This window comes from Armigeres subalbatus, chromosome 3, assembly GCF_024139115.2.
Source record: "Armigeres subalbatus isolate Guangzhou_Male chromosome 3, GZ_Asu_2, whole genome shotgun sequence".
NCBI lineage: Eukaryota > Metazoa > Arthropoda > Insecta > Diptera > Culicidae > Armigeres > Armigeres subalbatus.
This window is the reverse complement of record NC_085141.1, coordinates 400,121,780-400,137,799: the sequence shown is the minus strand read 5'-3', so window position 1 is coordinate 400,137,799 and position 16,020 is coordinate 400,121,780. Positions and strand designations below refer to the sequence as shown.

The window sequence follows — 16,020 nt, the reverse complement described above, 5'->3', positions numbered from 1 at the left end:
TCTCACTTATCACTTCTCATTTTTCGCATTTCACTTATCATTTCTGGCTTCTCACTTCTCCCTTCTCACATCTCACATGTTTATCTCATTTCTCACTTCTCACTAGTCACTTCTAGGCTCTCACTTGTTACTTCTCATTTCTCCCTTCTTATTTCTTACTTCTCGCTTCTCTTTCCACACTCCTCACTTCTCCCTTCTTGCTTCTCACTTCTAACAAATTACTACTCATTTCTCACTTATCTCTTCTCAATTCTCACTTGTCACCCCTCACATCTCACTTCTTTATATTCACTTATTCACTTGACATAAGACGAGTTTGTACAATCCAATTGAATTCCACCACTTAATTGTATCTTGACAGATACGTATTTCGACCTCAACAGTAAGGCCGTCTTCAGTATCTCGTACTTGACTCGACTTAGACTTAGACTTACTGTTGAGGTCGAAATACGTATCTGTCAAGATACAATTAAGTGGTGGAATTCAATGGGATTGTACAAACTCGTCTTATGCCAAGTGAAGACATTCCACTAAAAGTTCAAAATAATTTTCTTAAATAAATCTGTTCTCAGGCTTCTAATTTTGTGTAGATTTGACAGATTTGATGAAGGGTCGGTAGGAAAAATTATTTATTGCGTAAATATCATAGAAAGGGGATCAAGTCTCCCCAAATTTTAAAATTGCATGTGCTGTCGAATTCAATAACAAAAATCGTTCATGTATACGTACAGCAATTCGAAAATTGCGCGTATTTTGAAGGAAAAATATTTAAAAAATCTTAGGGCACCTTCCTAAGTTTATCAAAGCAAGTTCTTGGAGAGGGATCAATTTCCCCCGAATATTTTAAAAGTAGATTTTTGACAGCACTCTAAAAAATCGATTGTTTTTCAATAACAACAACAATTTAAGGACTGTCATACATCAGTAAAGTTAAATACTATAGAGAGTCTGTGTGGAAATCGTGTGTGTTTATTTATTTTTGGTTGTTATACATAGGAAATCAGAAAAAGGGATCAAGTCTACCCAGTCTCCCCTAAGCTGGATTATCTCTTAATCTCAATCCTAATCTATACGGAAAAACTGATTAAGGAAATATTCGCAGTTTTTATTTGGTAGCGTTTTACCTCTTGTGCCACTTCCAAAGTTGAGCTGTGAGGTAGACCCAACTGAATTAACTACCTGGTCCTTTGAGTTGAATTGAGCGACATGTCGTGGGCGCTAGCGTTCCATGCCATCCAGTTCTTTTTAGGTTATTTGGGTTGGCAAAGCAATTTCTGTATAATTTTCTCCTTGTTGAGCTTCCTTCGTTTGCAGAGTTTTCTGCAGCTGCGGTTCCCTGTCAATCTACTTGTTCAAGCATTGGAATCGCCGTAGAGCCATGAAATGACTACGTGGTAGGCGGGTGTCATATCGCCAGAGCAAACTTGACTCATATCGATTATACCAACGGTGAATGAGCGATTTGAGTAGCATGAAAGTATGTTGATCATCGATGGCAACTCCGAGGCTAAAGTACTTGGTTAAGACTCTCGCCTGCGTCAGTGTTACATGGACTAATATGGAAGCTGCTGTGATGTAGATTGTGCTTCACAGATGGTCCAGCTCAGTCATAGCTAGACTGCGAACGGTTGCCCAAATTTTCCATCTCAGCTCTTCAAGGTGAGCGTGCTTGGTCGTGGCCGTTTCTATCGGTAGAAATCGATTGGCAAATCTCGGAGGTGTGGATACACAGAATTCGACCATGTTCAACGTTCAACGTCAGGTCCTTCACCGTTCGCGCGTTATTGAGATCGCTTGCATCCCTTCTTGGCTCCAGTTATATGACGATTGTAGGTTCGGGAATCCGGCTAACAGCGTTCAGTTCCTCCTGTCCACAAGCGATCGTTTGGCACCATCCAGCAGTAGTACATCAGCATGTCCTTGATCATGTGGGTTATACTCGGAATCCTCGTCCAAGAAAGATGGCGTATGTTTGAACTTCACTAGTTAGGGAGGTGTCAAAACAGTACTGAGGTTGCAGTTGACTAATGAGTGTTGCATCCGGATGGGTTCGGACTGGGTGGAATAAATGACCTGCTCTCGTTTCCGACTGCGGTGTTCTGAGGCTTTTCCTCTGAATCGTTTTGCAACAGCTCGTGATGGCGATAGGTGCACCCGTTTTCACCGCACAACTGTGCATTTGTAACTGAAACTGTAACTGTAAGACAGATTCGAAAATGTCTATTCTGGGAAGTGTAATGCCCCCTTTAGTAACCGATTCAATAAGGATGAGTCATATATGATCCAAGACGGAAATCAGCTGTCAAAAATCGGTTTTAAGAGATAGAGCCTAGCTTTCCTCAGTCAAAATGTTCAACATAGACTGTCCCACCCAGGAAAAATATTGAACAGGTCAGGATATGAGCACTTGGGTGATCTAAAGCATCCAAGCTATCCTTGAGTTGTGATTTTGATGATCTAAGGAATAAAAACCATACTTTACTATATTCTGGTTAAATACTCGAATCCGAAATGCGATATGATAAAATCCTTCGCCTGTCCAGCGATATAATAGATCTCTTTCAAAATCTACGACGCTCCAAACAGTCCTTGAGGTCAGATCTCAATATTCAAATCGATCAATAAGAAGATCAAAGATGTCCCCACTATTTTTAATGAGTTGGAATAACTCCACGGTACTTTGTTACACCATTATAGACACATTACAGTTGAACATCTACGACACTCTAAAGTCTCTTTGAATACAGATCCCAATATTCAAACCGATCAACAAGAATATCTACGATATCCCAACTTTGTTTATGATTTGGAATAGCTCCACGGGACTTCGGTACACCATTATAGATACAATACAGAATTCGTTGAGCATCTACGACACTCCAAACTGTCCATTTCTAAATATTCAAATCAATCAACAAGAAGATCTATGATGTCCCCACTATTTTAATTAGTTGGAATAGAACCACGGTACTTCGGAACACCATTATAGACACATTACAGAATTAGTTGAATATCTACGTCACTCCAAAATGTCTTTGAGTACAGATCCTAATATTCATCCAATCGATCAACAATCGATCTACGATATCCAAACTTTGTTTATGAGTTGTGATTGCTCCACGGGACTTCGCTACACAAATGACATCTAGGGAAGATCCATAAAGTCTTCTTCTTCTTCTATGGCTCTACATTCCCACTGGAACTTGGCCTATTTTTCAACTTATCAATACACTTCAACGTGTTATATTAGCATTTCCTCCGTTATTAATTGAAAGCTTTTCTATACCTGCCATTGCATGAGTATGTATCTTATGTGGCAAGAACAATGGATACACTATGCTCAGAAAGTCGAGAATGTTTCCCACCCGAAAACATCCTAGACCGTACCGAAAATCGTACTCGACATCTCTGGATTGGTAATCCTACGCCTATTCTCGCAAGGCTAACTGGAGACTCGCAGATCCATAAAGTACATCCGAAAAGTACGTCACGTTTTTTCGTAAGAACGTACAGTATAATGATGTCCATTGGAGCTATTCCAACTAACAAGCTATGTAGTTAGGAAACCTGCGCAACACTCTGATGCTCTTGTAGACCTTCAATATCCAAACTCAAGCATATTATGGAGTTCCGTAATTTTTCTGGGAATACTGGGATTTTTATATAATAATGTAATGATGTTCCATGATGCTCCTCCTACTAACAAACAAGCTCTAGAACCTATGAATCTATCTTTTGGTTCTTTAGACCTCCAATATCTGAACTGAAGAATGGTTTGGAGTACCGTAGATACTATGGGAATTTTGTATTTTGAATAAACTGGTGAAATGATTTCTCATGGGGGCTCTCCAACTAACGCACAAGCTCGGGAACCTATAAATCACTCTATTAGACCTCCAATATCTGAACTCAAGAATTATTCGGAGTACCGTAAATATTCTGGGAAAGTTGTATTTTGCATATACTAGTGTAATGATGTCCCATAGGGCTTCTCCAACTAACACACAAGCTCGGAAACCTATGAACCGCTCTGTTGGTCTTGTAGGCCTCCAAGATCTGAACTCAAGAATGGTTTGGAGTATCGTAGAAATTTTGGGAATGTTGGGTTTTGTATTTACTGGTGTAATGATGTTCCATGGGGCTTCTCTAACTAACACACACGTTCGGGACCCTATAAATCACTCTGTTGGTCTTGTAGACCTCCAAGATCTGAACTCAAGAATAGTTTGGAGTGCCGTTGTTGTTCTAGTAACAATGTGATTTAAAAAAAAAGTTTAATTATGTCTCAAGTAGCATTTCCACCTTCAAATTAGGATTGAGGTCCCATAAAACGCTTCATTGTATATGTAGATCATCAAGATCTGAACTCAAAGAAAGTTTGGAAGCCCTAGAAGATCTCAAAAAAAAATTCTTCCATATTTCTACTTTTTCATGGTTTGCATCCGTTTTTGAAGCAGTATGTCCAAAATTTATGTTGATAAAAGGGTAAAAAATCCGTATCGAATCGGTTGGATAAGACAGGACGGAAAGTCTTCAGAGAAGGATGTAAGGGAACGGTTCGGCACTTCATCTCATAGTTCCCGTTTCCATCCCATCCAAAACAAAGCAATGAAAAGGAATTTTATTTTATTTTGACTACGTTTTGGACACATTCTAGTAACGTTCATTGTTGGCTACGTGCCGATCACAAAGGGTATATTGCCTAGCTTTAAGACCCAGTGAATTCCTGACGTCAACGGATATTTGCCGAACGGCGGTCAATGGTTTCCAACACAATCCATTGTGGCCTGCTTAGCGTTCTATTAGCATTTCCTTAGTTATTAATTGAAAGTTTTCTATGCTCACCATTGCATGAGTATGTATCTTCTGTGATAATAACAATGGATACACTATGCCCATGAAGTCGAGAATGTCCTAGACGGGACAGAGAATCGAACTCGCCATCTACGGATTGGCAATCCTACGCCTTTTCTCGCAAGGCTAATTGGAGACTGGACTGGACATTATATCCTGAAATTATTTTGTTTCTGCTTAGTTTCACCAGATTATACGGATAATCACAAATGTATAGCCCGGAAGTGGCTTATTTTTTTATGCACTGACGGATTTCTAAAAGAATTTTCTTCTTATTCAAGTTTCAATGGTAAATGGCGTTCTCACTACTGTTGACGTCGTACATATGGATTTTTTTTATAGATTACCAGCATCATACAGTCAACAACAGCAACATTAGTAAAGACAATTCCATTAAACAGTCATTACGATACTTTTACAGCATCCGAATGGAAACTTTACACCGTCCTTAACAACCATCGCCACTCTAACTGACGTCGGTCGCCCTGAAACAGGATGCGGACGTGCTTCAAAAATGATAACGACTCAGTCCTACATACGTAAGCTGAGTCAGGGTCAACCCGGTTCGATCTTCACCTACACGTTATTGTTGTCCGTGCGAAGGTTATTAATACGTTGGCTTGCCGTCAACCTTTGGATAATGCAGACATTTTTGTTACGAAACATTTAGAAAATGCATCAATTCACCTATGGTTAAAATAAACTTTTCTACAATTGCAAATATCTATCTTTTTCTAATGCATGTAACATAATACGAATACTAACATACAGACATTAGGATTGTACGACAATTCCCCGAAAACCAATTCCCCGAATGCAATTTCCCCGAATGTAATTTCCCCGAATGTAACAATTCCCCGAATGCAATTTTCCCGAATGTAACAATTCCCCGAATGTAACATTTCCCCGAATGGAACAATTCCCCGAAAATAAAATACCTCTTGCAAACACATCTTCGCAATCCATTGTATGCGTCCGAAAAAAAGCAGCGTTCAAAGATACGTTCAAGAGTGTTTATTGGAGATTATCAGCTGAATAGCCTTTGGTAGTATTTGATGTTCTTGATCCTCCAAGATGTGTTGTTGAGTTATAAAGATGTCAGAGTTCAGTGTTTTCTAGGGTAGTTTTTTTTTCCTAAAATAGTATCAAACTGCAATTTCGATTGAAAGCCTTTTGGTAAATATTTTTCCTATCTTCGGAATTAAACTTCTGTCCCGTATAAACCTTCTTCAAAGATATAAGGTAATTGTAGATGTAAATCCTCGTAAACCAAAAAAAATGCGTTTGCCCAGAATGAGGCAATGGTGAATGTGATTCCTTCTTTGAAAAAAATGTATGTGCTCGGAATAATGCAATGGTAAATGTGTCCCTTCTTCAGTGGGTGTTACACCAGATAATGAATGTTATTCGTTATTTAATAACATATATCTGCCCTGAATATGATAATGGGGGATGTTCTTTAAAAAAAGGCATTTTTACGAAGTAAGGAAATGGTGGATGTGGTCCTTCAAAAATAGGCGTTAGCTCAAAATAATGCAAAGATGAATAAATTGAGAATGAGAATAAGGACTAATCTGATCTCTTATTTGGATGCAGGTGAATTCGGTCAGAATAAGGAAAAAAATATATAAGATCCCTTATTACGCATATGTTATATATCACCGAAAAACATTTTGCCGAATTAATTTTCTTAATATAGTGTTAGGCGTACTGTAACTTTCGCGGTATGACTTTTGATGGATTATACCTTTTTCAGAATGATCTTTGGAAGAATCCCGTTTTTCAGAATGCTATATTAAACAAATGGATTTCTTAGATAAGTGTGGTGTAGTATAGCAGCAGATTTGAAACATATAATTGCTCCATATCATTCATTTTTTATACCTGGTAAGAGAGCTACTTGCTTAATAAACGAATTATTTCCTCTTCTTTCTTTATTGCAGACAGAATTTCTGTCTCGAGAGGCCTTATACCGGATAGACGAGTTTATTTAAAGAAAGCATCATCTCCTCCATTCTCATTACACTGGACAGACGCAATCATTTAAAGAAGGCATTGTATCATTCTTTCAGTTTATTCCAGACAAACGAATTCATTTAAAGAAGGGGCAATCTATCCTCTTTGCCTTATACCGGGCAAATGTGTTCATTTGAGGAAGACATTATCACTTTCTTTCTTCTAATACTGGGTGATGCTATCATCTAAAGAAGGCATTATCTCCTACCGTCTTATACTGGACAGACGCGTTTATTTAAGAAGACATTCCCTTGGCTTTAAACAGGGCAGATGCGTTCATCATACCGAGCAAACTCATTAATTTATAGAAAGCATTATCTCCTCACTTCGTCTTATACAGACCAAATGCGTTCATTCATAGAAAGCATTGCCTTCTTTCAGTGCATTGTCTTCATCTTAAATGGCTCTGAATTCTATCTGAAACTTGGCCTGTTTTACAACTTAGTGTTCTATTATTAATTACACAGTTATTGAAAGCTTTCCCGTATCTTCCTACCCTGAAGCATCTTAGGCCGAACCGAGAATCGAACTCGCAACCTCCGGATCGGCAATCATACCCATCGCCTTGTGCCGCACTCAAAAATAATTCGGGGAAATGTTACATTCGGGGATTTGTTACATTCGGGGAAATGTTACATTCGGGGAATTGGTACATTCGGGGAATTGTTATTCGGGGAAATTGCATTCGGGGAAATTGCATTCGGGGAATTGTTATTCGGGGAATTGTCGTACAATCGACATTAGAGCAGTTTATCATGTTCTAGCGTCCGGGAATCAACAATGAATGATTTGTTCAAAGGATTTAATTACTCTTCGTTCAAAGGCAAGAAGGATAAGAAAAGCGGATATTATTCCTGTTTTGGTATCCCACATCATGCAATAAGGACACGGCTAATACCGATACCAGTCTGTACTACAAAGTTTTGAATTATCCGCTCATTTGTCCTGCAGAGATGGACGTAAAAATTACGTTGCAGCTGCTTTCACCCAGGAGAAACGCAGCGCATTTGTACCGAATAACCCCGATTTTTTTTCGGCAAAAACAGCAGTGCACGGACGGGCGTGAAATGGCGGGATGGTATCGGCTTCCGACATCAGTCGGTCTCGCAGCACTAATGGCGGTTCGGGACCCCAAATGAGGCCCGACCCCCCAGACCAGAACAAAAGGCACAAAAGTGAAACAAACAAATTACGGATGTGAGACACATATGATACATAATTAAAATTTATGACGAGCTGGCAGCTTTCACTCGGTTGGTCTCTGCGGTAGGGCTGGAAAAGCCCTCGCTCGGCTGTCTGTGCTTTGGTTTGTACGCAGAAAGGAGCAATGAACATTCCGGAAAAGCCATTATTTTGGGTACCAAACCAATAGAGAGGGCTGCTGCTCTATTGTTCCTTCCTAGGATGGAGTAAGTTGCCATCACAGGTTGGGGAGCATACAGAAAAATATCTGAGCGATTTTTCAAAACCGGCCACATTGAGGGTGCTCCTGTTGATTCTGGGCAAAGTACCTACTGATGACGGGAGTGGAAACGATGAGCTCGGGTGATGATGACTGGGTGCTCGTGTTCGCTCGTGTGCAAATCTGCGTATCACATTTTAATAATTAATTTAACATGGTTTATTTTAATTTATGAAAACTGTGTAATGATATTAACTCCATTTAGAACGTCATTTAGCTTACCAGTTAAATCCGGAGAGCGGAATGTGAGAAGAAAGTTTTTCGTAAGCTCATAATAATGAATAAATGAGGTACATTGTGAAAAGAGGTTGATTAGCTGCATGATAGATGAGATTGGTATTTGTTGAAACTATGAGGAAAAACGATGACTTTCAGTCATCAATTAAATATTTTGTTTTTTTTTTTTCAAGCACAAATTAAAATGAAATGAATTTTGTGACTGTACAACTACATTCTATGAATATCATTATCTTGATCCGCTAGGAAGCTGTTCTACGAGTATTTTATGCGGTACACAGTACGCTTACAATTAAAGCAAACACGCTAAAATTAATCCCGCCTAACTGCAAATTCTATTTTCGTTCGAAAACCTTATGTGCTAGTGCAGCATGCAAGTAAGGTGGTCGTACAAATAAAATGCTATAGAAAATTCTTACGCACGTTTCATGTGGCGGGGCATTCCCACTCGACACACTCGTTTGGCCATCTGCCAGCATTTCTAATGCTCTCAACGCTGACCAGTCAAGCTTATAGGCCAGATGGCATGGATCACACGGTCTACAATTCTCTCAGCTCAATCCTATGAAATATGAATGAGTGAACAAACTGTTTGTTCATGCGTCCGCAATGTAGTGGACGGTAAGTGAAAATCTTCCTTCCCCCATCTGTTTCCCTCACCTGGTAGTAGTAGGTATCAGTTCATGTGTGGTGGCGAAGTGACGGCTTCAATTCGGGACTGGTGCCGGCATCGAAAGTTTGAATTTAATCCTACTAGTCACTGTCTCTCTGAGGAAAACTGTTGGTCCCTTCCATTCCTTGAAGATGATGAAGGCCAGAACAAACAGTACAGATGGGAATCTTTACACGTGTAAGCAGCCGGTAAGGCATCAGCTCTTATCCGGAAAGTTTAAGGGAATGCAACGAAGAGTAAGAAAGGGTAACAAGTCAAACCGAAACAACACATGTCAAACACTTCTCGACTTCTTATCTGTGATTCCTGACAGAATTACTGTTTTATACGACACGTCAGGTCAGGCATGAACTCACACCTCGCACTATTTCATATACCCATTCTGTTAAACTCATGGAGACACCCCCTAAGGCTATCATGCCAAGTGAGTGAAACTCATGTGCTCAAACCCAAGTGAGGGTTCAATTTACATTTCCGTAGGTATTTAATCCCTCGGCTTATGTTCCTATACATACTTCTCCTTCATCCACGCACACATCGTTTCCCTGGCTAGTTAAAATCGATGAGACAATCAAACTTTAACGATTGACCGTTGCTGATTGTTAATGCTCACCTCTCGTTTATTTTTTCACAGTGACCTTCACGCGGGCCTTCATTGCATACGAAGCTACACGCGACGCTGCATGAACATCCACCAGAGGGAGCACTTCAACAAGCTGTATCACGGCACCCACGAGGTCATACATGAGCTGTGCCAGGAAGGACCCTATCAGGAAGGCACGTACGTATTGTACTACTTAAATCCATGTTTCATGCCATGTTCATTAGCGCATCTGAGCCATGTATTGAATAAATCACCGATGTTTTACGTTTTGGTTATGGGATCGATTTCACTAGTTTTATCCGTTCATATTCACAAGCTTCCATTGTATATCGTATAATTGAAAATATGAGCACATTTGTCTTTACTCAGTAATCAAAATTTATAGACCGGATATAGATTCCTTACGACGATCGTTGGGAAATGAAAACGAAACCTCTGGTAAACAGTGAGTTGGCAAATTTGTCGACCCGCTCCACCCGTTTCCAAACTAATACACGGAAAATTAAAGTAACTCATTAATAAAAAAAAATCAGTATTTGTATGGATATCGTTTAACAATTTTTCCAGTTTGTTTACATTTGTTCTGTGGCCAGCAAGTCATATTTATAACAAGCAAGCCATATTTATAGCACATAACTAAGTACCCAATCAAATATAGTTTCCCCTGATGAAGACACCATCCCCGTGTCAAAACGTCGGACAAATATATATCTTGTTTCAATCATTCAAGACTGCGTAGCCGTCCTAAAAATCGAAATAAAAATATACAGTCGATTTCTCAATAGTTCAAAATTTTAATTTCATTAGATATTCGGTTCAAAACAGTAGTGGTTATACTGTACGGCAGTGGACTGTGGACCTCTGCATGCATTTCTTTGCAGAGTTCAAAACAGTGTTGAGAACTCCAGGTTTTATATAGTTCACGATACTTACAAGTAGGGTCTTACAAGTAAGAACATACCAGCGAATCATGCAATGAACACATTTGACATGTGCAGCAAGCTCTGTTATTTTTCTTTGAAATCCTGATTTTACTCCAAGCATTGCTTGTGCACCATCAGTACAAACTCACCCAATTTTTAGCTACTGCAAGCCATCAGTTTAAAAATTGTATTCATTATATGTCGTCGCTTTTGGTTATTGTAGTTTTCAAATCTCTACAGAAAGGAACTCTTTTTTTAATTAGCTTGATTTTGAGTAACACTGATTAATTTATATTTGTGCGTAAATTAAACCAAAAAAAACTTGTGCATGATAGTAAAACTACAAATAGGAGTTAATTCTTTGCAAAGTTTCACGCCCCCCTCAGTGAGGGCTTGCGGCCCTTCGGGGGGTCGCGGATTACCGGTTGGGAAAAGCTGCGCTAGTGTATAAGAAATAACCTGATAGGTTCGTATCTCGGATATTTCCAGAATATTACCGTCTTCTACAAAGTTCCTAGGGTGGTCAGAACCATTATGACGGAAATAATTTAGTATGAAATTCAACCGCTTAACGGCGCAATTGTATCAGAAATTTCCTGATAGGTTCAATACCTCGGATTCTGACAAATTTCGACTATTGCTGTCATCCAAAACCCTGTTGCCAGTCCGTATCCCCCGGCCCGCAATTGAGCAATACATCAGGGGAGGACTATTGGGAACGCTCACGCCTATGCTAACGTACTCGACGCTATTACACACAATATCGACTTCAAGGGTGGTAAATCCCATCGATCGCAAGCTATGATAATAACCTATCGGTCTGTATAAAAGATATTTTAGTTACTAGATAAAGATTGTCGCTGTCGTCGCTGTCCGGAACATCTTTTGCTGGCGAGGATAGGGGAGCTAAATGTCAAAGAAGGAAAATCCATACGATTTTACAGGTATGTACCACACATGTTTCGGACAGCAGAACAAAGGGAACCGAAGCGACAATCTTTATCTAGTAACTAAAATATCTTTTGTCTGTATCATAAACTCGCGTAGGAGATGAGCGCCCCGACAACAAACGACGCGCGGGAACCGCAATGACCTCTATATCTCAGCTATCGTGCTCGTCCTCCAGAGTGCACCGGTTTGCGGGTGCCGGTTGGCACATCAGATGCTCGTGTTAGGACATCGGATAACTCATCACCACTAAGGCCTAGAGTCCGATTTTACCACCGTAGTGATTCTTCCAGCAGTTTTGGGTCGAACCGCAAGGTATGCTATCCTAGATCAGCTTTACTGACCCCCCTTATATCTTACCATAAAACGTATTTCATCATGGTCACTAGCAGTATGCTCTTCGTGAATCCTCCATTCAGGCTTCACCGTCCATCCCGCGCTGCAGAAGGTCACATCGATGCATGACTCGCCATTCGTTGAAGCTTCGCCCTCGTTCAGCAGGACTACGTTCAGTATCGCTAGAAGAATTAGAGATGTCGTAAAATCTCGAGTAATCAATTAGTAACTAATCGATTACTCTCGATTCTTGACGATTATTGAATCGATTCATCGTTGAGTAGTAATCGATTCAAAATTAATCGTTTACCACAACGATGAATCGATTAAACGAAGTAATCGACATCTAAGAGTTGTCGTAAAATCCCGATTAATCGATTTGTAACTAGAGATGTCGTAAAATCTCGAGTAATCAATTAGTAACTAATCGATTACTCTCGATTCTTGACGATTATTGAATCGATTCATCGTTGAGTAGTAATCGATTCAAAATTAATCGTTTACCACAACGATGAATCGATTAATCGAAGTAATCGACATCTAAGAGTTGTCGTAAAATCCCGATTAATCGATTAGTAACTAATCGATTATTCTCGATTCTTTTCGTTTATTAAATCGATTAATTGTTGGGAAGTAATCGATTTAAAATTAATCGATTATCACAACGATTAATCGAATAATCTAAGTAATCGATTAATTTGTGACCTCTCTAAGCAGGATATAGCAGGATATGACCTTTAGCGTTAGTGACCGACAGGCCCAATCCACTACCCACGCGTTTAAGGCACCTGGTACGGTGGTAGGTCATTTGGCATAAAGTCGTTTGGCATAACGCCGTTTGACATAAGACCGCTTGGTATAAAGGTCGTTTGGCATAATGTCATTTGGCATAATGGCCATTTGGCATAATGGCCGTTTGGCATAATGGTCATTTGGCATAATAGTTGTGTAATCATCAATTTCGAAACTTATGCATAATATGTTCAATTATTTATAATTATTGTCACTTTAACATTATAAGAGAGATGTTTTAAATGGATTTTTCGAAATAAAATTCAGATTCTATCAAATCACTGCTACTGAAGGTACTTTGGTAGACTTTTTATTATCTGCCTATTTCACTTAAAATCTTTTTACCTCTGAATCAGCAGCAAGATCGCCGTTGACTGACACAAACTACAAAATACGGAAAGTCAAATAGCAAAATTGTAAGTGCTCAAGAGCAAAAACAATGTTACACAAAATGCAAATGAAGTTATTTCTGCATATATTCATCGCTTTAAAAACATACATTGTCGTTCATAAGTCTAAAAAGTATAAGCTTTTTTTTTTTCAAATAATGCATTTGTCAGGCATATCGCAAGGGAGAATATGTATGGTTCCTATTCTTAATATATGCATTACACCCAGGTTTTTTTTTTTACACGGTTGGAATTCATTAATTTCTCGGTAAACTTGAATTTTCACAGCTTTTCAAATACCCCCTGAATTTTCTTTGATTTTTTGTGAATTTTTTCGTGGGGTTAACTCACTGTTTCATTGATGCTGAAGGTCTTAAACTACTAAAACCAAACCGTGTAAAAAAAACCTGGGTGTATTCAGTTCTAGGGAAGGGAATATATAGCTCCTTCTTTCAAATGATGCATTTTCTTGGCGAAGGCAGGAAGAGATTTTATTCATCTGTTCAATTAAGGCATTTGCTCGTTTTAAGGCAAAGGAGGATATGATCCCTTCTTTCAAAGGATGCATCTTCCCGACAGTTACATCAGAGAAGATATGGTTCCAATTTTCAAAGGAAACATTTGCCCGGCAAATGACGAAACACGATATGCTTCTTTTTTTCCAATTCAGGCAGTTGCTCGGTTTAATGCGAGAGAAGATATGATATGATCAGAGGATGACAGAAGGTCAAGAAGAAGGGAAAGATGAGATTCTTTCCCTTTAGGCCCTTCCAGGTGGTGGAGCCGTGCTCCAGAAGGATCAGATAAAGCTGGTGGCGATATCTCCTCACCTTGTCGTGACGAGCAATCTTGTGTACGGCTACTGGCTTTAGTCCACTACTTTCGAGCTCTGCATGGAGCTCTTCCTCCTTCATATCGTCGTGGAGTCCTCGCAGCAAAGTCTTAAGCGGCTTCATGCCGCGGTGGTCATGAGTGTAATACTCATACTTGTAGACCTCGAGGAACTTCACGACGATTTTGTGGTGGTCCTTATTGATCGGAATCACTTTCACGACCTCGCTGCAGAGCCGAAATATACATTTTAACCCTTTGGCGATTAACTTGCGAAATTAAAACGAAATTAAAGTTAACTTGCGAAATACAGCGGATCGCTTTTCACAAACACAGGCGGGCACTTCTCCTTCCGCTCAGGTTGCATCTGTTGCGGTAGCTGCGCTTCGGCACTTTTCCCGTGGCCGAGTCGGCCACCGAGTCTCCCATGATTATTTGAGATAGAACTACCTGTAGTCATCCGGCCTTGCCAGTTTAATTTCGCATTTGCTGTTACAATAGGAAAACGATAATGCCAGTTGTTCAACGGATTCTTTATTTTTTTGTTATTGATACTTCATGCCTTCTTAAAATGAACGCATTTGCCCAGTATAAAGCAAACAAAGGAGATAATGCCTTCTTCAGATGAATGCATTTGTCCAGTATAAGGCAAAGAGATGAGGTAATGCCTTTTTCAAATGAACGCGTTTGCCCGGTTTAAGGCCAAGTGATCCCTTCTTTTAAAGGATGCATTTACCCAGCAGAAGCCTGAGAGGATATGACTCCTACTTTCAATTCAATCATTTGGTTCGCTCGGTTCAATGCAAGGTGATGATGATGACGATGATAGTCCCGCCACATACGGGGAAATATGATCCTTTCTTAGAAACCGTTTGCTCATAAAAGGGAGAAATATGCAAGTTTTCTCGCTTTCCCTTACATGAGAAAAAAAAACATGTCAATTTAATTTAATGCTGATCTATCTTGCTGGTTGGTGCGTCAACATTTTAAATGGTCCCCTTTAACAGAAAGTTTCTTTATTCTTAATTTATCACGCCGTACAATTCCGTTCCCAATTATCATGTATTGCCCATATAAAAGAAATCACGTAACTGAATTGCTCAACAAATCTTATTCATCCATTAAACAGCTCAAATAATAATTATGCCAAATGACCTTATGGTGGTTTAAGACCAGCCAACTAATGGATTATGACCGAGCCCGTCTGGAGGCCAGTCCTGCCCACCGGAACAAAGATCAAACACCTCGATGCGGCCTGGCAGGTGTGAGCATTGTCATCTTCAGTTCCACACACCTCCGGCAAAGCCGACTCCGATCAGGACTTTTGCAGTCATATGACTTATGTCCGTAATCGAAGCACTTGAATCAGGCCTGAGGCATATGGCTCTCACCTGAACCGCACCACCCAGCACCTCTTTTGCCAAATATTTATACACCGAACTTTTCCGCGCAGCATCCCGCTTCCGGACGAGGATCATCTCGCCCTTCTTCGTTCTACGGATGTAGTTGACATCATCCCCTAGGCCAGTGAGATTTTTATCGCCCGCAGAGCCTTAAGAACGTCCCCAAGCAATACCACTTGTTTCTCAGTGAGTAATAACAACTGTGGTATGACTTACTAAAAGCCTATGTTAAGCACAACGCATCGTATTTGGAACTCCTTGTGATACAAAAAGCGCAGGAAGTGGAGTCTATTTGCAACATCTTACGGCTACAAGGAAAATAAAAACACAAAAACCAACCGGGAATCGAACCATGGACCTTGGGATTTGTTTCTTTTTACCATAACCATCACACCATCAATTCTATTTTGAGATTCTGATACAAGTGCACTACTTAAACAACAACATCATTTGAAACTTCATTGTACCTTCATGCAGGGAACTGTCAAAAATAAAACACTGCTCAGCTGAGCTCAAAGTGTTTTGCAATACATCAGAAACATTGTCGTAACA

General features: G+C 39.8%; 1 protein-coding gene and 1 pseudogene across 2 annotated transcripts in view; both read left to right on the top strand.

Moving 5' to 3' along the window:
- LOC134226949 (uncharacterized) overlaps positions 1-16,020 on the top strand; it is a 439,829-nt pseudogene that overhangs the window by 343,370 nt on the left and 80,439 nt on the right.
- LOC134224047 (uncharacterized) overlaps positions 1-16,020 on the top strand; it is a 94,848-nt gene that overhangs the window by 49,680 nt on the left and 29,148 nt on the right. For both annotated transcript variants that reach the window (XM_062703288.1, XM_062703287.1), the window contains exon 5: positions 9,877-10,019. In XM_062703288.1, the coding sequence (XP_062559272.1) occupies positions 9,877-10,019 (143 nt within the window). The remainder of the gene's footprint in view (positions 1-9,876; positions 10,020-16,020) is intronic.